The sequence below is a fragment of the Aricia agestis genome, chromosome 12 (assembly GCF_905147365.1).
Source record: "Aricia agestis chromosome 12, ilAriAges1.1, whole genome shotgun sequence".
NCBI classification, from domain to species: domain Eukaryota; kingdom Metazoa; phylum Arthropoda; class Insecta; order Lepidoptera; family Lycaenidae; genus Aricia; species Aricia agestis.
Genome location: NC_056417.1, coordinates 12735241 through 12759190, shown reverse-complemented (window position 1 = coordinate 12759190; position 23950 = coordinate 12735241). Strand labels below are relative to the sequence as shown.

The following is a 23950-nucleotide window of genomic DNA, read 5'->3' as shown; positions in this document are numbered from 1 at the left end:
CGGTCAACGTTCTCGTGTTCCGAGTAGGTACAAACCCGAGAACGTTGACCGCGTTAATCAGCTGTTAGCTCCGCCCTACGCACGCTAAGTCGAAAGGTCGTATGCGACGAATGACGATACACTACGAGTTACGACTTACGACAGAACACACAGAAACCCTAATGTATGTCTTTTCAATTTCAAACCCATGAAGGTCACCATGACGTGGAACTTAGAACTCTGACCTCTGACCTCTCATCTAAGCTACTTGCAGTGTTAAGAGTTTAATGGTAGCTCATGTAGAAAAATGTAAGTAACTGTCTGTGCATGTGTAACAACTTACGACAGTATGGCAAACTTCTAAGATTATTAGACTCGTTAAAAAGTTTATCGTAAGTAACGAAACCTATGCGGATGAACTGTTTATCCGCAATCGTCACTTATCAATCGAAATAACAGATGATACACGAAAAAACCTCATACATAAAACTGGCAATTAACTTACGTGAAAAATGTTGAGTTCAAGTGTTCTTACTTCTTTATGCATTTTGAAAATAGTCCTTAACACCAAGCAATAAGACCAGTCACCACCAAGAACGTCAAAAAAACTTCTCGTTAACGAAATGTATCACAATTCACACCACAAAGTATTTTATTACAACTGAAATAATAATCAATTATTAACACTTTACACAATACTACCACGTTTTGATACTTGAAGTAATTGTTAAAAAATCAAACTTATCTCCTAACAACTCTAACAACCTATTACCTCAATGCTCAAATGGCTACTAAATTAAAAAATCTATTTTAATTTTTGAAATAATGTTCGTCGTGTATCGACTTTCGGAAGTAGTCAAAAGACACCGACAAAAGGCGGCTTGCTTTGATCGCGGCGCCGACAAAGCGCGCCGCTCTGCAGGTGCCGACGCACGTGTCGCTAATCCATTTCAAGGACAATCTAAGTGTTGTACCCTATAAATTCAATACTATTTAGTCGATATTTAAATTACCATTAAATAATAAAAATAATTATAACTATTATTTAGTAGATCTCATCTCATTTTTTAAATTCGATACCTACATTATCGTGATAAAGTGATTGTTATACCGTGGTACGCGTTATGCGCGTCTAAAATACTTTAATACCTAATTAATTAAATAACTTTTAATTATTGTCGCTTTTCTTAATATTGAGTAAATATTTGTTTATTTTTAGTTTGACAGTAATCAATACGTACTCGTATGTAAAACAATTAATACGATTTATCGATAAAAAAATTATCGACTACTCAAAATATTCACATTGCACAGGGATACATCCCTATTATTTTACAAAGTTTTTTCTTCAATTTTGTTCAGTCGGCTGTCTAACACGCGCCGTGCTGGTGTAGGTACTGTGACGTTTTTGTTTAAGTTTTGTAATTTTACGTTTAGATGTTGTCATATTATTGCTTGTTTTGTGTATTGTTAACTTTTTTTTTTATGTTTGTAATTAATAACGGGCCGTGACAAGATACGTCCGATGAATGTGCGATGCTTTAAGGAACAGGTGAACATCGTCGTCGATAGACGATAGTGCGGTTTAAACAGTGCAATAAAAAGTGTTTAAAGAATTGGAATGTCTCCTGTAATTACTTTTGTTAAGTGTTGAATAACTCTGCAATCTCATAGACATAATATATACCTAAAGACCAACAAAGAGTGCGAGAGAGAAGAAAATCCTTTATGGAATTATAACAAGATGAAAAGAGAGAGGCAGTCTAATGAAAATTGTAACAACTTTTATTTGACAGGTCGTCAAAAGTCGTCAATCGTTTTTATGCCCTTTCGGTATTTGCAATTTATTATTTAAATCGTATGTTATTTTCAACAAATACTATTATATATAACAATAATAACTTGTGCTGTGAGTGATTGCAGTGTAAATCATAGGAATAATCCTGAAAAATATACATTTCACCCGTAATTAATCTTCATGTCCTAATTGCTACGATGTGTTTATTTTTGCTATATTCTGGTCTTTAGTTCTCTGTTTCAAATAAAATATTGTGAATCCTCCCTTTTACTTTCATATTTTGCGTAACTAAAGGTACTATTGTTCCTATATTACACAAATTTTGAAGAAAAATTTTTCATCAAAATTTCTTACATATACGCTAGTGCTTGAATCAAATTTATCGATATGCTTATCGATATTTTACAATAACATAAATCTAAAATAAAAATCATTTACCTTTATATTTATCACCTTAAGCCCGGCCGCACATTATATGAAATTTCTGATCAGAAAAATTCGGACGCCCGGCGGAACGCACTCTGAACAGAGTACATTTTGTTGTACATTTTGTTGTAGACCCATCATACTAAAAGAATTTCTGACGTGTCAAAATGTATGAGCGGGGCGGGGCGTCCGAATTTTAATGATCACAAATTCGGATAATGTGCGGCCGGACTAAAAGGACATATTATCTTATTTTAACTAATAGTATATTATAATATAGCTAATATAATATAACTACTATAATATAGAGTGACTCTAAAACTAGAGGAAGGTTTATATTTATATATCATAATCATTTGTTTTACAGATTCCCTCAAGATCCTCTAATAAGAGGAAAATGGCTGAAATTAATTGGGCGTGTTGGTTGGAATCCCAAGAAAAATTCAACAATATGTAGCAAACATTTCAATGAAAATTTTTAAAGAAAAATTAGAATAAATACTATTTTGGTTAAAGGAGCTATCCCAACTTTATTTGTGCCAGTAAGTTTGACATACTGTTGCACTTGTTACTGAAGCAATTATTAAAAATAAGCAATTATAAGCAATTAATGCTTTTTAGTTCATTTAAGATTATACTTATATGAACTAAAAAGTATTAAATAATCCTTATTCTGTACTCAATCTTCATAATTTTGAAGTCGGTACCAGTCCTAAGTATATAAGTTGCTGTTATACCTATTCTGTCAGAGAACTGGCGATTAGGTTAGCTGGTACCGATTGCAAAATAATGAAGATTGAGAACAGAATTATACTGAGTACAGAATAAGAATTATTTAATACTTTTTAGTTCATTTAAGTATAATATTACTATTGTCATTGCCTTGGAAGTTGGTTTTAATTTTTCGTTTAAAAATAATAATTTTACTCATTTTAGCTGTCCTTAACGTTTTCTATACTTACAGTTGGTGTTTTAAAAAATCAAAATCAAAATTGCTTTATTTCTGAACAAATCTAAAATAAAATATATTTTCAGAATACATGGTGCCTACTACCGGTTCGGTAACTAAGCCGACGAGAAGAACCGGCGTAAGAAACTCGCACGCCCACTTTTTACCAAAAAAAGTGAGAAAAAAAAATAATCTTTTAAAACAAAATTTACAATGCTGTAACTAAAAATTATACAATGTAAACATAGATAGATACATAATAATTGTAAGTCATGTAGAAGTAGCCTTGCAAGCAGTCATTCAGCATTCTACTCCCAAGATGTGCCATCAATTATGAAATCATTTTGACTTTGGCACAAAACGTTCTTTGACTACTTTTTTAAATTTATTAATCGAAAGATTTTGAACGTTTTCTGGGACCATATGTTCCCATTTGAATATCAAGGAGTCACTTCGATTTCTCATTGTTTCCATCACCAGACCACCACTTTTGTGAACATGATACCTACTCGGAACAATACAATGTACAGCAAAAGAAAAAATTTGAAAATCGGTTCATAAACGGCGGAGTAATCGTTGAACATACATAAAAATATATCCACAGGCGAACGTCTAGACTCCTCCTGTTTGGAAGTCGGTTCAAAATAATTGTAATAAAATATTATGATATTTTATAATATGTATTTAATTTAAGAATAAAATATAATATACTATGTGTGTTGTTTACTTTCAATGTAAGGACTGATTTACCAGAAAGATTTTACCTGAGTAATAAATAAGTAACTTTATAATGTGTTAAGTGTAAATTATTTACCCCTATAAGAACCTCATGTCATAACATATCCGACGATTGAAAAATCATTCCAAAAGAAAATGTGTATCTACTTTTCAATCGTCACCTTTTTTTGCCAATTAAAATTTATGATACCTAATTTGAAATACAAATCTATCAAAGTTGCATATTATTTATTTCTTATAGAAACTCAGGTAAAATAACTCGAACGGACTAAACTATCGATAGCAAAATACTATACTATCGATAGTAAAATATACATCACTAGCACACGCACACATTGACAGATCAAAAATGGTCACGCATTTTCGAGTTGTCAGGGGGTCTTTACGACAGTATATATATTATGTCTATGTGCAATCTACATCGAGTTAGATGGATCATGGAGCACAGTTCGAACTGCATTTCATAAAAGCAGACAGCTGATCACAGGTCAGTGAACATGTTATCACGTATGTTTTCCATTGATAGGTATTGATAGGTGCAGTAGGTAACTGTGTATGTATTTTTACAGATGTGTAAATCGGATGATGATCGGATGTGAATTATGATTTCTTTTCCTTTTTGGCCGGAAGTAAAAACTGAGTATTTTTGAGTAAAAACCTGAGAAACGGTAATTAATAAATTGTAACATTTTGTTAAATCGTGAAAACTATTGTAATTTAATAATCATTACAATATTGGTGGTTTATTCACTACCTACGGGCTAGGGTATAGGGCACACCACGATCAGCTGTTTTGTCTTAACTCATGACTAGCGCATAGCCGCGCGCGCGGTTTTCGGCGCGGGCGGCGCGGGGGGGCCGTCTCGGCCCGGGGTTTCATTCATTGGCGGCGGGCGATATTATCGCTCATTAACTGCACGCATTATACATTGCGTGTTGAAAATTTTGACTATTTTAAAAACTGGCGATTACATGAAAATTTCTTGCACCAATGGATATATTTCATGCCCTATAATAACCCCACGAAGTTATCGGAAGCGGTCTTTTGACACCCTGTATTATATTATTATTTATTACTTAACAAAATATTGCTATTGCTGTATTTGTCCACGAGTGAAAGGGATAGCGATATGTGTTTGTAAAATCTTGGACATGGACAGTTTACCGTGACAGCCTCTACGGGATCTTCATACTCGGGGCAGGCGGTGATGTCGAAGTTTCTGTCATCTAGCTCAGCCTTTACGCGAATTCTTGGGGGACCTGAATTAGTGATAAAAAATTAATTATATTAACTCAGGAATTGATTCATAGGCAGTTGGTGGGACCTACGTAATTTGGTTGGGGTACCTAATGTCAAATCAATGTTAGACAGTGTTCGTCTAACGCCGCAGCCGCACATGCGTCTATCGTACGAAGCTTCGTGCTATGAGACGATACTATTGGACGATGCACGCAGATCGTCTAATGGTATCGTTTTAAGCACGAAGCACTACGCAGATGCGGCCCGGACATAACATTGATTTGACATTAGGCCAAAATATATGCCTTATGATAATATTATAGTACGCCAAGAAATGATTATGCCAAAGTATTAATATGAGAAAAGAAGTTACGCGAAGTGATATTAAGACAAAATAATATGATATTATGCGAAAAACATAAAACACCTTTCAGCATGGTCAGCGGTCACCATAGAGTTAGACACAGATTGACAAGAAAATCTGTCACTTTATTCTTAAAATAGTCCTTTCTTCGCAGCCTAACGAAGCAACCAATCGACTTGATTTTTGGCATAGACTTAGTTGAAAGGATGGAGAGTAACATCTAAGGCCACATTTGGGCCTCTATCATGAGCTCTTAAGAGGATTCCACACCGCCATTTTTTCCATACAAACGTTGTCCCCTGTTTCCTCCCTGGATAATGCTAGTATTGTTATAATTTTTTTCCTGAATATCTACGGCCACTAATACAATGTCCCTATGTTTTCTTTTTTTTCATAATTTAATTATTAAATAAGATATGAACGTTCAAAAACCCAAAAAAATGGCCAGATTTTCCACTGTGTTCAAACGTCCAGAAAACAGATTTGGCTAGATTATACAAAAAAAAGCAAAACATAGGAACACAGCTCAAGCCTTTTTTTAATCTTTAATGAAAAAAGTACTTAAATCGGTTAAGTTTTGGAGAAGGAATCAGGGGACAACGAATCGTTGATTTTCTGGATTTTCTGCAGTTGTCTCTATCGCGTTCTGCGGTATAGGCTTGAGGTAAGGGAGACAGCTATAGATATTACACGTACTTTTTTTTCATTTCTCTAGCCGCTGTGGTATCCTCTTAAATCCATTCACTTTACGTGCTTATACTTACTGTATAAGGACGTAAAGTGAATGGATTTAAGAGCTCATGATAGAGGCCCAGGGCCTCTATCATGAGCTCTTAAATCCATCTGGTCCATCTGGTCTTGGAAAAACATCATGTTTCCAAAGGAGTTTTGCAAGAATATTCGTATTTTACGCGATTTTCGAATTCCAAGCGAGTGAAGCCGCGGGCAAAAGCTTGTAAATAATAATAGTTTATGACTCACTTTTATGATCACGTTCCTCCTGCGTGACCAAGTCGTTGAGACATTCTCCTGTAGACAATCTGACGTATACTCCCAGAGATTCCGATGAGCTGCAACATGTAACACATTGCATATTGTACTATTAAAGAAGTTGATTCTTAGTCGTAGGTTACACGTTCAGTTTCGCATCAATATGATCCATCAATCTGGTAAATATTGACGCGCTGAACGTCTAAACCACGGATCGATAGACTATTAATTTTTTTATTATGTACTTTTTAGCCATCAATCTGGTGTCAATCTCAGATTGGTGGACTGAACTGATGCCAGATTGAGAGGGTAACCTACGACATAGTCAGATGGCGGACTTAGGCTGTTTACATACACGCCGCGGCGGTGCCGCTCCATTACTCATCCTTGTGTTTCTATTGGCCCTTACACACGGCGGCGCCGCGGCGAAGTCGATTCTTTACCGCAGCGGCGCCGCGTGTAAACACGCTTACGTAGTTTGGTCGAATTATGTCAAACCACCGTGTTACGGTACCGGCGCCGCCATCGTGTTACGGTGCGGTACCGTACCGTATCACGGTGGCGGCGTCGTGCTGTAACACGGTGCGGCACCGTCTCACGGTGCCGCGTACGGTGCGCCGACCCGCGTCCCTATTCAGTCGATATTTGCGCTCGAACGAAAGTGCTTTAAATCTGGATATGGATCGCGAAGGATTATTCTATTGTTGTTACAGACGAAGATTGAAAAAGAATCAGAAACGGAGAAAAAATATTTTTACTATTTTTTGCTCTATGTACCTATAGTCAATACCAATAATGATAACAGATAGGCACTTGAAATGTTCACAAAATACTGAATTGTATTTATACTTTAAAAATTGATGGTAACATTAAAATAAACTTAATAATTATGGGGGCTCCCATTCAAAAAACATAATTTTTTGGTTATATTTCTCTATAAGAATGGTACGGAACCCTTCGTGAGCGAGCCTAACTCGCACTTGGCCTATTTTTATCTGTTCCAGATTAGTGCCTCGTTTAATTGTTCGGAAGTTTCACCCAGAATAGGGGCGCGCGGTGCACCGTTTGCGGCACCGTGACATGGTGCGGCGTCGTGCCGTAACACGGTGACGGCACCGCGCCGTGTCTGATGGGGACGCGGCCTTAGTGTTTCGTTGCTATTGCCATATTTTAGTTTGCAAAAAGGAAACAAATTCAAAACGGAAGTATGGGAGTTACGTTTCGTTAGTTTTTATTATTCGTAGATAGTACAGCAAACTAAAGCAGGCTTAACAAGTTTCGAACCTGCGAAACAAAAACTATTAGGTTTTACTATTAAAGTCTTAAATATATTTTTTTATATCAGTATGTGTAGTAAAACTTTAACTCCTTAGACTGGCCATAGACGGACCACAAGTTGTAGTGGGTCCTGCTCTAGAGCGGTCGCGTTGAAATTTGTAGCAACCGCTCAAGAACTGCTCGAGCGGTCCAAGTATGGCGGATATGAATTTAGTATGGAAACTGCAGATCGCAGTGCGGCGACCGCATCTTGCAGTCGAGACGAGAATATGCGGTTGCCGCACGGGCTATGGCCGGCCTTACTGATAAAGGTCTTTACACTGTAAATAGCTATTCGAGGTTCGCTGTTATTGTCTGTCATGTGACTTTTGTGACTTTTTCAATGTGCCAGAATAGCAAACTTTTATAGTTATACTAGCTGTCCCGGCAAACGTTTCTTTGCCATATTAAGTATTTCGCCCGTATTATTTTATTGAAGTGACTAAATATTAGTATGTCACCATGGCAACGTCTATCGCTATCCCGTCGCACAAACAATGGTCGCCGTCAGTCTCGAGTTGTAATAATTTACTTACTATTATTTATTCAACAAATGCACTGATCAATATAAAAAGTACCGAGTAGCGATTCTCAGACCCACTGAATATGCATATAAAATTTGGTTAAAATCAGTAAAGCCGTTTCGGAGGAGTACGCGGCCTAACATTGTGACACGAGAATTTTATATATAAGATATGGTTATACAGGGTGTAATTAATCCTTCCTGCCAAATTTTTTCCAGGGCTTAGGTATCATTAGGAGAGTCCAATAAACCAAAAAAAAATTGTTATTTTTTAATGACATATTTTATCCCACTTAAAATCGTTGCAGAACGGTCACTCGCGGCGGTGGATGAGAGGGGGTGACTAGGGGAGAGGCGCGCGCGCGGGGGCACATCATGCGCGGGCGACGCGTCGTGTCCATTAATTGTAGTGATTTATAGGATAACTTTCGGAAGCTATTTCTCAACACTATGTATCAAAATTTGGCAGGAAGGTTTAATTGCACCCTGTATGTACTCTGTGAAAATATTTTTAGTATATTGGTATAAAAAATACTCACTTATCATCAATCGTTATAGTGCATTGGCAGTGCACATATTCCTTTATTATATTCGCTATCTTCTCAGCTGACTCAGATTCGTAGCTGGTGTCTATCTGTATATCATAAAAAAAACATATTAAATTATAACTGTGTAAAAATATTATTATTTAGGGGTTTGGCATGTGAAAGAGTGATATGGTATTTTTGCATTGTTTTCCTTAAATTGTGTTAACTGGGTTTTTAATGTGTAATATTTGTGGAATATTGACAATTAGATATTCGTCATCATGCAAGCATGGGCAAGTGTCATACAACTTCCAGAAACGTCCTATTTTGTGTTCCCTCCAAACTCCGTCAAAAGTTTCAGTAAAGCGTCTATCACTATAACTGAATCGACCGACTTGACTTCTTGACTGCATCGACTTTTATTTAGACATTGACTAGTCACTAGACATTAGGCCTAAGCCAGGCCTATCCCACTTGCACGTTTAGGCATCGACCTGTAAGTACCACCCGCGGGTAGCACATCATAAGGGACTCACAAGCGAGCGGTGACGCACGCGCAAGATTTTTCGTCGCGTATCTACTGATCATAGAGGAATTTAATTAATGATACTGATTTAACCGCTGTGAAAAAATCGTTATAAATCCTATAAAAATGAACAATTAAAAAAGGTCAATGAAATACGTACTTGAATACAAAAATTAGATAAAAACTATACGAACATAGCAAATAAACTAATTTCATACAAAAAAATACACAAACTAAACAGAAAATATAAACACAAGTTACTATGTTTAAATTGTCAAAGTTTCCTTCACTATAATCGAATATAAAACTACTATAAAATATAGGTTGGGTTACTAAAATTTGATATTACTATAAAAAGGTTCGCTACTCGTACCAATAGTAATTAAAAAAGATTAATTTGTTTCCTAAAAAGCGAAAACCTTGATTTCGTAAGAAAAGGTACGCGTTATGCGATAGAAAGGGAGCTGCCAAGTAGGTAAATATAATTGGTAGGCAATTTATAGTATTGTTACGGTACATGGTATACGGACACGTGGTGCGCAAGTACATACTCGAACCTTCTAAAAAGGTCCAATGTTTGTTTACGTGTTTACCCTTTATTTGTTAGCGTGTTTGAATTTAGACCTTATGACTGAGTCCATAAGGTCTAAATTAAATTCAACCTACTGCACTATCGCAAGGACGGCAGTTTTATTGTGGCACATTCCCGAGCCTACTAGAAATTTCCCACGGTTGTTTACTTGTTTACGTGAAATCGGGAAATTTCTGGAATTCGTCTCGCCATATAAAAAGAGCCGCAGGCACGCCCGGCAATTCAGTTCGGTTCGAGCGATCATCAAGGCGATTTCGGAGTGAACACAAGTGATCAATAGTGAGTGAACCAGTGAAACCTGCGACTTGGCTACGACCTAGGACAGTGATAGTGCTTAGTGATTGGACCTAGTGATTAGTGTTTGGACTTAGTGCTAAGTGTTGTGACCTAGTGTTTAGTGCAGTGTTAATAAAGTCTTCAAGAGAGTCACCAGGTCTTTCTCTCCAAATCCTCGAACCCTAGCACGTAACAACTGGTGTCGGAAGTGAGATTTGGAGATGCCATTGACTCCGAGAGAGGACTTCAAGGGGAGTGTCAGGACAAGGGCGCAGCGAGCTGCTGCCATTGACTCCGAGAGAGGAGTTGCGGAGGCCACACCCACTGGGGACCAAGCTCCGCCCACTGAGGGACAGGCCCCACCTACTGGCCCCGCCCACCAGGCTCCGCCCACTGACCACGCCCACCAGGCTCCGCCCACTTTGGGCGAAGCCCCGCCCACTGGCTCCGCCCACCAGGCCACGCCCACTCTGGCCACACCCACTGGCTCCGCCCACCAGGCCACGCCCACTCAGACCACGCCCACTGGCCCCGCCCACCAGGCTCCACCTACTCAAGTCCTGCCTGCTCAGGCCCCGTCGACCAGCTCCATCCATCCAGCCACACCCGTTGTTTCTACGGCCCCTCAAATGACTCCTCAATTAGAAAGCATAATTGAGTTAATTCACGCTTTGCAAGATTCTCAAAGGGCAATGATGGAGTCACAAGACCGCAAGCTCGGCGCTTTGCAAGAATTTCAGAAGGCTGAAATCAGAGCGATTCGAGAATCACAAGAGCAGCAAAAAGACCTCCAAGAAAAAGCACTTGGAGCTATAAAGGATGTTAGTGACACGGTGACTAAGCTTCGTAAAGATGTCGACGTAATGGACGAACGCGTTACCGGGTTAGGAGTGGATGTGGAAAATGTGAAAACCGGCCTCACTGAACTACAGAAGAAAGTAGTGCGCCTGGAAACCACAGGAATCGCGGCGTCTAGTGGAGCTTCCGTAGTGGTACAAGGACCAAGAGTTAAAGTGCCACCATACGACGGTACTACTTCCTGGAACGCTTATCGTCAGCAATTCCAGACGGTTGCTTCTGCCAACGGATGGACTGACGAACAATGCCTGACCGCTCTCACTGTCGCGCTCAGAGGGCAAGCCTTGTCAGTCCTGGAAGCACATACAGGAAATGGGTTCAAAGACCTGATGGAAGCCCTTGAATCCAGATACGGGGAGCGACACCTGGAGCACGTGTTCCGTGCTCAACTTCGTGACAGAGTCCAACGCTCAGGAGAAGGATTACAACAATGGGCGTTGGAAATTGAAAAACTCGTCAAGAAGGCACACCCAGGAGCTGACGCCAAGATGGTCGACACGAATATTGTGCAAGCATTTGTCGACGGAATCAGGGATCTGGAGGTCAGAGCTGCGGTGAGGCTTCGTCACCACACCTCGCTTAAGGAAGCATTGGCGCATGCTTTGGAAGTCGAGGCTGTTCGCCGTGACATACGACAGACCCATAAGATCCACGAGGTCTCTGAGGAAGTCAAGGAGGTCAAGGCTCCCACGAAGAAAAGTTTTGGAGCCATGTGCTACAAGTGCGGCGAGAGGGGCCATCTTCAGCTCAACTGCCCGCAGAAGGAGACCCAGATGGCAAGAATGAAAAGGCTCGAGGAACAAATGGAGGAGCTGAAGAAGCAAGGGGCTTCGTCCCCTGTCCGGGAGCAGGGAAACGAATAAAAGCCAGGACTAAGGGGCGAGTGCTGGCTGACGCGGAGGAAGCCCCAATAACGGTTGTCTCCCAAGCAAGTAGCGGGAATAGTCTGGTGATTCAGGGGACTATTAACGGGATGGACTGCAAAATGACTCTAGACACAGGAGCCTCTAGAACAATAGTGAACCCAAATTTGATAAAAGCCGCAAGGAGGCACAAGAGGAGAATTAACTGTCGGCTTCTTACCGCCTCCGGTCAGCCAATACCCGTCCTGGGAGAAATGTCAGTTACGATTAATGTGGGGGAGTCCTCATACCCTCATGACGTTATCGTGGCTGAGATTATGGATGATTGCATCTTGGGTTTGGATTTCATGAAGAAGCACAACTGCAGAATTAATGTCGCTGACGGAGTTTTCAAGTGTGGTGAAGAAGAAATTTTCATCCTTGGAGGCGCCTGCGGGAAAGTTGAATGTGTAAAGAAAGTCATAATACCTGGACGTGCGGAAGCTCGGGTGCTGGTGAAACTACCGCCAGCTGGAAAGAAGAAGTTGAATAGATGCGTGTTGATCGAAGACACACCTACCAAGACATCAGCGCAAAAACTGATGACGGCGAGAACCCTTGTTAGTGGAAGCAGTAACGCTGTGGTCAGGGTTTTGAATCTTGCTGATCGCGAGATCTGCTTGAACAAAGGTGACGTCATTGGAAAGTGCGAGGAAGTTGTCTGGATGAGAAAGTGTAGTTAGATCACAGGCTCAGACTCAGCAAACACCAGCAACTATGGAATAGTGACTGAACTACTCGATGACTGCAAGAGTAATCTGACTTATTCGCAGGGCATGAAAGCTAAGAAGTTTTTACAACGCCACGCGAATATCTTCTCCAGTCAGGAAGGCGACCTTGGAAGAACGTCGATGGTTCAGCACAGGATAGATACCGGAAGCGAGAACCCAATTCGTCAACGAGCAAGACGGATACCCATTGCAAAGGAAAAAGAAGTTGAAGGCCTTTTGGAGGACATGAGAAGGCATAAGATCATTGAACCGTCTGCAAGTCCGTGGTGCTCACCGGTTGTATTAGTGAAGAAGAAAGATGGCAGTACAAGATTTTGTGTGGACTACAGACGTCTCAATGATGTCACCAAGAAGGACAGTTATCCATTACCTCGAATTGACGACACTCTGGATACCTTGAGTGGCATGAAATGGTTCTCGACCCTGGACCTGAAATCTGGATACTGGCAGGTGGAAATTCATCCAAAAGACAAAGAGAAGACAGCTTTCTCCACCGGTAAAGGTTTATGGCAGTTTAACGTCATGCCCTTTGGATTGTGCAACGCACCTGCCACATTTGAGCGACTCATGGAGTGTGTACTGGCAGGCTTAGTTGGAGAGGCTTGCTTAGTCTACTTGGACGACGTCATCATTGTTGGCCGCGACTTCGAAGACCATTTGCGAAACTTAGAACGAGTTTTCGCCAAAATAGAGGGAGCCAAATTAAAGTTGAATCCGAAAAAGTGTCGTTTATTCAGGAGTAAGGTGAACTATCTCGGCCATGTTATCTCCAGTGATGGAATTCAGACGGACCCGGAGAAACTAGAAGCAGTCCAAAATTGGCCAACCCCTAAGAACAAAACCGAAGTGCGGGCATTTCTTGGCCTATGCTCCTACTACAGGCGTTTTGTTAAGGGATTCTCAGAGATAGCCAAGCCATTACATCGACTGACAGAAGATAAACGACAGTTTATTTGGGACGAGACTTCCGAAGATTCTTTTCAGAAACTAAAGAAACATCTGTGTGAAACACCAATCCTGGGGTATCCACAACCTGAAGGTCAGTTTATAGTCGACACGGACGCAAGCAACACGGCCATTGGAGGGGTGTTATCTCAAAAACAGGGTGAAAGAGAAGTTGTAATTGCATATTTCAGCAAATCTTTATCTAAGCCAGAGAGAAACTACTGTGTGACAAGAAGAGAACTCTTGGCTGTCGTAAAGACGCTACAACATTTCAGCAAGTATCTCATCGGCAGACACTTTTTACTGCGAACTGATCACGCAGCCTTGAAGTGGCTACTACAATTCAAGAACCCAGAAGGCCAAGTAGCTCGATGGATTGAACAACTCCAGGAGTATGACTTCAAGACGGAACACCGCAGCGGAAAGGCACATGGGAATGCCGACGCACTTTCGCGAAGGCCGTGTTCGGAAAACTGCAAACATTGTGTTAAGCAGGAATCTAATGAAGTAACATTAAAGTTAACGAAAACAAGTCCTTTGGGCCCATGGGAGAATGATGCTATGAGGGAGGCTCAAGAAACAGATGACGACCTTCGGCATATCATCACATGGAAGAAACGGGGTGATGAAAAACCAATCTGGAGTGAGGTTGCACCCACTGGCGCTGTCACTAAGGCGTACTGGGCGCAATGGGACAGTCTGATACTTCAAAACGGAATACTCTACCGGAAATGGGAGAAGACCAACGGCAGAGAGTTCCATCTTCAGATAGTTGTCCCAAGTACGAGAGTACCGGATGTTCTCCGTGAAATGCATGATGGCGTATCAGGAGGTCATCTAGGAGTAAAGAGGACGTTAACAAAAGTGCGAGAACGATTCTACTGGTTGCATTGTCGAGACGATGTACAGGATTGGTGCCGCAAATGTACTACTTGCGCTGCAGTGAAGGGACCACAGACAAGAAGCCGTGGGAGCCTGCGCTTGTATAACGTTGGCGCACCGTGGGAACGAATCGCAGTTGACGTAGCTGGGCCATTTCCTGTAACGGAATCAGGAAACAAGTATTTTATGGTTGTCATGGATTACTTCACCAAATGGCCAGAAGTGTTCGCCATACCAAACCAGGAAGCTACAACAGTTGCTTCTAAGCTAGTCGAAGAAGTAATATCTCGCTTTGGTGTGCCTCTAGAAATCCATTCCGATCAGGGCAGGAATTTCGAATCGCAGGTCTTCCAGGAAGTGTGCAGAATTTTGGGAATGCATAAAACGAGGACCACCGCGTACCATCCACAGTCTGATGGAATGGTTGAGAGATTTAACCAGACCCTTGAGAGGCATTTGGCGAAATTGGTAGATGACAAACAAAAGGACTGGGACAAGTATATACCACTCTTCCTTCTGTCGTACCGTACCGCCGAGCATGAGAGCATAAAAGCTACCCCGGCGTATGTCAATTACGGTAGAGAACTACGAGTACCAGTAGACCTTTTGACAGGAGGATCACCGGAAGAACCAAAGACCGTACCAGATTATGTCTGCGATTTAAGGGAAAAGATGCGCTATATACACGCCATGGTTCGGGAAAATGGGTTACAGTCAAGTGAGAACATGAAGACCAGATACGACCGGAAATCGAATACAAGCGGCTTCGAAGAAGGGTCACTGGTGTGGCTGCATAACCCAACTCGCCGAAAAGGCAAATCTCCAAAGTTGCAGACCAAGTGGGACGGCCCATACAAAGTGGTTACCCGATTGAATGATGTGACTTACAGGATTCAAAAGCAACCAAGAGGGACATTCAAAGTGGTACACATAGACCGTCTGGCGCGATACCATGGCAGTAACAATGATGCTCGGGACGAGCATCTCTAAGAGGGGAGTAGTGTTACGGTACATGGTATACGGACACGTGGTGCGCAAGTACATACTCGAACCTTCTAAAAAGGTCCAATGTTTGTTTACGTGTTTACCCTTTATTTGTTAGCGTGTTTGAATTTAGACCTTATGACTGAGTCCATAAGGTCTAAATTAAATTCAACCTACTGCACTATCGCAAGGACGGCAGTTTTATTGTGGCACATTCCCGAGCCTACTAGAAATTTCCCACGGTTGTTTACTTGTTTACGTGAAATCGGGAAATTTCTGGAATTCGTCTCGCCATATAAAAAGAGCCGCAGGCACGCCCGGCAATTCAGTTCGGTTCGAGCGATCATCAAGGCGATTTCGGAGTGAACACAAGTGATCAATAGTGAGTGAACCAGTGAAACCTGCGACTTGGCTACGACCTAGGACAGTGATAGTGCTTAGTGATTGGACCTAGTGATTAGTGTTTGGACTTAGTGCTAAGTGTTGTGACCTAGTGTTTAGTGCAGTGTTAATAAAGTCTTCAAGAGAGTCACCAGGTCTTTCTCTCCAAATCCTCGAACCCTAGCACGTAACAGTATCGTAGCATGAGACGTTATTTTTTTAAACGGGTTTCGGGAGTGAGATTTCTGTTGTTAAACTATTCTGTGCCTAAGCCTAACGATATAGAAAAAAGATGGTGAAAATTGTTTTCCCGCCATTTACTTGACACTGGCCATAGTTGAATAGCCGAGCGCCATAACAAGAAAAAACCGGCCAAGTGCGAGTTGGACTCGCCCATGAAGGGTTCCGCAGCAGCAATAAGGTTTATTTTTATGAAATTAAAAGGGTTTTGATTTATTGAAAGTTTATTTAAGGTTTTAATGAAAGTTTATTTAAGGTTTACCATTTATGACGTATAAAAAAAACTACTTGATAGATTTCGTTCAAACCAATTTTCGTTGGTAGTTTTTGTAGTACTTACATCATATCTTTTTTTTAGACTTATCATGCCCCTACTTTAGAAGTTAGAGGGGGGGGGGGGACACACATTTTACCACTTTGGAAGAGCCTCTCTCACAAACTATTCAGGTTAGAAAAAGATGATATTAGAAACCTCAATATGATTTTTGAATATCTATCCATAGATACCCCACACGTATAGGTTAGATGAAAAAAAAAATTGTTACAGTTATACCTATGGGGACTCCTAACATTTTTAATAATTTTTCCATTTTTGTATCAATATCTTAATGCGGTTTACAGACTACATCTACTTACCAATTTTCAATAGTATGGCTCTTACAGTTTCGGAGAAAAGTGGCTGTGACATACGGACGGACAGACAGACAGACATGACGAATCTATAAGGGTTCCGTTTTTTGCCATTTGGCTACGGAACCCTAAAAAGGAGTTTTGTCGGGAATGTGAAAGAGTGATGTTGTGTTTTTGTATTATTTACCTAAAATTGTGTTAATGGAGTTTTTAATATTATGTAATATTGGTAGCATATTAGATATTTTTTTTACGTGGTTGGTAGTTTATACGTGGGAGAGCCATTCTTCGGCACGAATGGGCCGGCTCGACCGGATAAATACCACGTTCTCACAGAAAACCGGCGTGAAACAGCGCTTGCGCTGTGTTTCGCCGAGTGAGTAAGTTTACCGGAGGCCCAATCCCCTAACCCCTACCCTATTCCCTTCCCTACCCTCAACTATTCCCTTCCCTACCCTCCCCTATTACCCTATTCCCTCTTAAAAGGCCGGCAACGCACTTGCAGCTCTTCTGATGCTGCGAGTGTCCATGGGCGACGGAAGTTGCTTTCCATCAGGTGACCCGTTTGCTCGTTTGCTCCCTTATTTCATAAAAAAAAAAAAGATATTCGTTATCATGCACAAGTGTAGGAAAGTGATGCAATATCCAGAAACGAGCTATTTTGTGTTCCCTCCAAAACTCCATCGAAAGTTTAGTCAAGCGTCTACCACTTTACTGAATCGACCGACTTGAGTCCTTGACTGTATTGACTTTTTACTTCGACTCTGACTAGACATTTGACCTGACGATATAAAGAAACGATGCTGGAAATTGTATGCATCAATACTGTTTTCCCGCGATTTATAATACTTGACACTGGCCATGTTTATATAGCCGAAGTGCCATAATAAGAAGAAAAAAGAAGAAGGAGAAGAACTGACAAACTCACTCCCGCTAGATGACAGCAGCGCGCGTGCGGCGGCGTGCGGCGGAAGCGCGCGTGCAGCGGCTGTATGTCCCTCACACGCGGGGAGCGTACCTCGCCAGTATCCATTAGGAATACCTCGCCGGTGCTGCCGTCCTGTGACACAATTAAAGTGAACTTTATTTACTACAAAGTACTGCTGCCGCCTGGGCTGCCTGTTCCAATTTTGAATAGCTTATTTAAAAATGGATTATTAAATACGACCAGTGAAACCGAAATTTTTAAAGCAGCTATTTAAATTGGAACTAAAACATTAAAATGTCATGTCACAGTGCCCGCTTGCTAAAAACGATTGAACCGTTTTTTTTTTCATCTTCTTTATTACGGAATGTTGATTAAAGTGCAACATTATTGAACAGTGTAATAATAAAGTGATTTTTTACATGTCAATACCATTCCCAACTGGGAATATCGCTTTATTAAGAACTGATTATCCAAATTTTGTTTTTATCAAATTAAAGCTAGCAACTCCTTTTAGCATTTTTCTCTACCTCTTATAGTTTTTTTTAAACATTACTTTTTATTTACCTCAAATTCAAAATTGAACGGGGTGTCAAGCAGGGTGATCCTATCTCTCCACGCCTATTTACGAGCGCCTTAGAAGAGGTTTTCAAGAAAGTCTCAACAGGTTGGGGAGACATAAGGGTATTGTTATCGACAAGAAAAGGCTGACAAACCTTCCTTCGCCAATGGCATATTTCTGTTTGCCACTTCTGCACAAAACCTGCAGTCCATGCTGCAAGACCTGAGCAGGGCAAGCCACGAGACGGGACTTCGGATGAATCGATCAAAGACCAAACTCATGACCAACAGCAAGAAACGTAAGGTCGTGACTCGTGGTAGATGGGTATGAGTTGCATTATGTTGACGAGTACGTATATTTAGGCCAAATAACATCATTTAATATTATTAAAGACAAAGAAGTACACCAAAGAATTGAGAAGGCATGGAAAAGCTTTTGGTCGACAAAATAACTAATGAAAGGGGTCCTTCCACTAATTTGCCTAAAACGTAAACTCGTCGACACGTGCATCTTGCCTATCCTAACTTACGGTGCTCAGTCTTGGACTTTGACCAACTTACAGAAGTCCCGGCTCGGAGTTAATCAAAGAGTTATAGAGCGCAGTATTTTAGGTGTCAAAAGGATTGACCGTATTCGAAACACCGCTCTGCGCTTCAAGACAAGAATAATGGATGTGGGTAGAAAAGCTGCTGGTCTAATTTAAAGTGGAGCTGGACAGGGCACGTCACCCGAATGCACCCGGTCAGATGGGCGCGTCTAGTTACAGAGTGGCTACCGAAAGGTCGGCGAAACAGAGGCAGACCCAAGAAAATGTGGCGCGACGAACTAGACGCTGTTGATGAAGAGTGGCCAAAGTCTGCAAAGCATAGAGACATATGGAAGGACAGAGGGGAGGCCTTTGCCCATCAGTGGGACACAATTGGCTATAGGGAAGATGCGATATTTTTATTTTTGTGTTTATTTTAAAGAACTCCATGTAGAATAGACCACTAGTATATTAAAAAAATTAAAACACTGGAATTTATTGCAAAATGCGGTTTAAAATTGTCAATTTATATTTTGGCGCTAAAAAGGATCTATAGTCTGTATGACGTCACTACTGTTTGACAATTATTATTGACAATGGCCTCACCTGATCGTACCTCTCAAAAAGTTGTCATGCCCCGCGTTCCATTTAGCGTTAAAAACGATCAAAACGCTCAAAATGGAGGCATTTTGATCGTTTTTAACGCTAAATGGAACGCGGGGATAGCATGTGTCACGTCACTGAAAGCTGATTGGTGTTTTGAAATCCGTTCCGTTTGAAGTTACTTTTAATTCGTAATTTTTGTAAAAATACAATATTTTATAAAATATTAACCTTGCAGTGGCCCTTCTTTTATATTTTTTAAACGTTTTTATAGCAAAATTTTCATAAATATTATATTTGCATGTTGATATTATATTAGATTTTATTTACCTCACTGAGCTTAATCATAAGGCCTCTGTAATATAATTTAGTGTCCTCGTCGTAACAGGCGCAGTATGTTAGATTAATTACGTCTTCCATTTTCATCTGAATGGTGTTCTCTTTGTAGAACTCCGTCATTTCTTTCAGAAATCTAAAAAAAAATTGAAATAAACCCTTTTAGTACAATGTACTGTCATTTGATATTATTAGCCAACATTCATTATTATTGAATTATTGCTGCAAATCAAATAAATACATGTAATTTGAGAAAAGGGAGGTTATTATGGGAATTAACATAAATCATCGCAATCGCCAAGCCATTTAGCTATGTCTTATGTCAAACCCATTTTAATTAAAATAAACCCAAAACGTTTGAGACATCTAACTTCGATTTCTGATACAATTCAACATGACTAATAAAATAAAGCTACTATCAGAGAAGTTGATTCCTAGGCAGATGGCAGACCTAAGTAATTTCACATCCGACCGATCACAGCTAACATTGAATTGACATAAGAGCCTGTCCACACCATAAAGTTAATATACCTAGCGGATTAGAGAAACAAAGGCCTGAGGAAGAGAGATATCACTATCAGTAACACTGCGTGGTAAAAAGAGACGTGTGATACATGACAGCAGCACTGTTTTTTTGACGTCGTTTTTTTGACGACGGTTGACAATTTAGAAATCATGTTCAATCATGTTTGTGTAAGTGTATACGTACACATATTTTTCACACAGATGAAAACCAATTTTGATTTCGTTTGAGAGCTCGAGATTGTTGCTCTATTCCGCTAGGTATATTAACTTTATGGTCCACACGGCGCGTTGCGTCGACGCAGCGCTGCCGTTTGACGTATAGCCGGCCACACGGGCGCTTATTACGAAGCAGTCTTAACGTCAACACCCCCTCCCGCTTCGTCTCGGGGGCTGCTGTCCGCCATATGTGCGTTGCGCGCTGCTGTCACGACGCAGCGCGCCTTGTGAACACCTTGGTTATTTCACTTTTTTTTAAATTAAATAAGGGGGCAAACGAGCAAACGGGTCACCTGATGGTAAGAAACTACCGTCGCCCATGGACACTCGCAACATCAGAAGAGCTGCAGGTGCGTTGCCGGCCTTTTAAGAGGGAATACGCTCTTTTCTTGAAGGTTTGCAGGTCGTATAGGTCCGGAAATACTGCTGGTGACAGATCGTTCCAGAGTTTTACAGTGCGGGGCAGAAAGTTACGCGAAAAACGCACTGTGGAAGACTGACTTTATTTGTATGTAAAACAACGCAACGGCAGCGCTGCGTCGACGCAACGCGCCGTGTAGACAGGCTCTAAGTTAACCAAATGACGTAGGCAGTAGGTCCATCAACTGCCTAGCAATCGATTTCTTCAATGGTACTTACTCATATAGGCCACAGCTATCTATGATGACCCACAACATGGGCCCGTCGGCGTGTGTGATGATCACCGAGTATGTCTGGTCCACCTCCAGCACAGACTGGGCTGGTAGGTTCAATTCATCAGAGTATGCTGAGTCTGAGAACAAGTTATGGACTACTTATATACAGTGTATTAGTGTAAACATCGTTATCCTTGAAACCATCAAATGAGCCCGTCAAAATGAACACCTTTTTCTATGAGAACAATGCTGGGAACAGAGACAACAGAGAGAGAAAGTGAAAATAAATGTTGATATTTCTTTTCAATTCTTTAATATCAAGAAATATTGATATCTTTGGCTTTGCTTTTAAATCAAGTAAGGTGTATTTATTCGTCTAAAGATTTATAAAGTAAACATTGTCTTTTAAATGGCTTAAACTATTTGAAGGAAGAATTTAAAAATCCACAACAGTTACCATCCAAAGTCAATTTCTTAATTCCATCTATTTGACACTGCAACAGTTCTTTTGTTTCGTTGTATGGAAATGGAACACTTTCCGAAGAACATGAGTTACTGGAAAAAGCTATTAGAAGCTGCTCCTCTCTCGGTATCTTCCTCGGTTTATCCTTCTCCGGAGGACAGCTGTTGGCACAGGCTGTGGAAGTGGATGGAGCAGGTTCGCTCAGAGCATCCATCAGATTATATTTTCCGTTGGGTACCGGAGCTTGGATTGGTTTGAGTATGTTTACAAAAGAGTCTTGGACTGGCGGAGTATACTGCATGTTGCTTGGTAAGTCTGAAAATTAAGTAGGTACTAAAATGATAAAAGTATTAAAAGTTCAATACACTGAAATTTTATTTCTATTAATGGAAAATCTAATATTTATTAATTTATTAAAAATCTAAGTTAGGTATGTTAAGTTATAAATATTATAATCATAATCTTTATTTGCTACAATATTATATTATTAGGTCTTAAAATAAAATATTTATGACGACACATAATCTATATATATAAAACTCAAAGGTGACTGACTGACTGATTGACATAGTGATCTATCAACACACAGCCCAAACCACTGGACGGATCGGGCTGAAATTTGGCATGCAGGTAGATGTTATGACGTGGGCATCCGCTAAGAAAGGATTTTGATAAATTCCAACCCTAAGGGGTTCAAATAGGAGATGAAAGTTTGTATATAAGTAATAATACTTCTTAACGCGAGTGCAGCCGAGGGCAAAAACTCGTATATAATAAACAATTTAATGATAATACAGACCTTTGCATCAATGGAGAAAGATTTGCACAGAATTCTCAGAGCAAAGTAAAATTCTTTAAGCAAAGCCGTTAAAATATCAAAATACAAACCGAGTTTTCCAACAGCAAGATTAAAATCCGTCAGTAGATATGTATACTCATCTAACTGTCTCATGGAGCTGAGAAAACGATCCTTCAGTTCTGATGGTTCACAATTAAGACGGTCCACAAAGCCAGATGCCTGCAGAAAATGTGCATAAATAAATATTGGCACTTTGAAGTGCTAATGGAAAACAAAAGGACTGGCATGTGTGCTTAATATCACTTGTGTGCAATTACAAGTGTGCATAAAAGACAGATTCAAGAATGATATTAAATCTACAAGTTTTTACAGTTTACTTATTTTAAGTTGTGGAGTAAAAAAAGCTTAATAACCTAACATTGCATGTTTTTTTTCAGTGTTATTGGCAATTTATGGCATATGTGGGTTTTGTTTTCATATTAAGAAATTCACATATGAAGGTAAGTGTTCAAATTGTTATTTATTTAATAGGTGTATTTAAAAATTTAGTCAGCTTAAATCACACTGAAATGTCATATGAGTTTAAACTTTAATATATAGTATCGCTCGAGAAACTATGTATTACAAGAACGAAGATAAAGTAATCATATGACACTGAAAATGCTCGCCGCTGCGCTGCCATTTCGGTATGATTTGAGCGTTATGGTAGCAGTATTAATATTTATTCATAATAAGTTGCCAGAAAAAATACATTACATTTTGAAGGCAGTAAGCAAAAGTTTTATAGTGCCTACCTGCGATTTAAGTTTTTCTATGTCTTGTATTGCAGTATCGCATTTTTCTAGAAACGTCTGAATTCTAGCTTCTATTTCATGGCGTCTGTGTAAGGCTAAAGTAGCTAAATCTACAAAACTCCTATAAGAAAATGTTATATTGTTATAATTTGTTGATATAGCATAAACTTTAAAACTTGCATGCTTTCTCTTGACAGCAAAAATAATAAAATATTAATGATAACTTACATTTTGGCAACTTGAGTATTTGCTGTTATTTATATTTTACATAAATTCACTTGTTTACTTTTACTTTATCAACTTTCTTTAAATTTGTTTTAATTCACTTTCAGCTGCAGTGGCTGCAGATTAGAATTTTAAGTTTGACTCAAATGACAATTGACATTTTCGCTCTGATAGATGAAATGAACGAAGTTCACTGTGGTTCAAAAGATACTTTATTTTACAAATAGATGGCATTACCACGAAGCTTTTAATCAACCTGGACTTTATTGCCATTCGACAATAGATGGCAGTAGTATACACATGTTATGTTTAGAGTTGGAAGTTAGATTTTTCATAAACTGAATTATATTGCACAATATTATAATAATTATTTAATAGTTTTGTAATTCAGTTTATAATAATTATTATAATTTATATTATAATTACAATATGTGTGCTAGGGTGTAAAACAATATACTTAATAATTAATTATCGGTTGGGCTTGACATAGCTCGACCAAATTACATAATAATTATTATTATATTGCAGTTGCCTGAATCAATT

At 39.8% G+C, this 23950-nt stretch overlaps 1 protein-coding gene across 1 annotated transcript in view; it reads right to left on the bottom strand.

The window, feature by feature from the left end:
• The window catches only part of LOC121732639 (tudor domain-containing protein 1-like), a 31400-nt gene extending 7869 nt beyond the window's left edge, over nucleotides 1-23531 (bottom strand). Inside the window, exons 1-10 of the mRNA XM_042122590.1 lie at nucleotides 23411-23531; nucleotides 23183-23303; nucleotides 22478-22607; nucleotides 21584-21904; nucleotides 21131-21263; nucleotides 19745-19886; nucleotides 17727-17858; nucleotides 8864-8958; nucleotides 6476-6564; nucleotides 5056-5150 (exon numbers count right to left, since the gene is read on the bottom strand). Coding sequence (XP_041978524.1) covers nucleotides 5056-5150; nucleotides 6476-6564; nucleotides 8864-8958; nucleotides 17727-17858; nucleotides 19745-19886; nucleotides 21131-21263; nucleotides 21584-21904; nucleotides 22478-22607; nucleotides 23183-23303; nucleotides 23411-23412 — 1260 coding nt within the window. The 5' untranslated portion in view covers nucleotides 23413-23531. The remainder of the gene's footprint in view (nucleotides 1-5055; nucleotides 5151-6475; nucleotides 6565-8863; nucleotides 8959-17726; nucleotides 17859-19744; nucleotides 19887-21130; nucleotides 21264-21583; nucleotides 21905-22477; nucleotides 22608-23182; nucleotides 23304-23410) is intronic.
• Nucleotides 23532-23950: the final 419 nt, after the last annotated feature.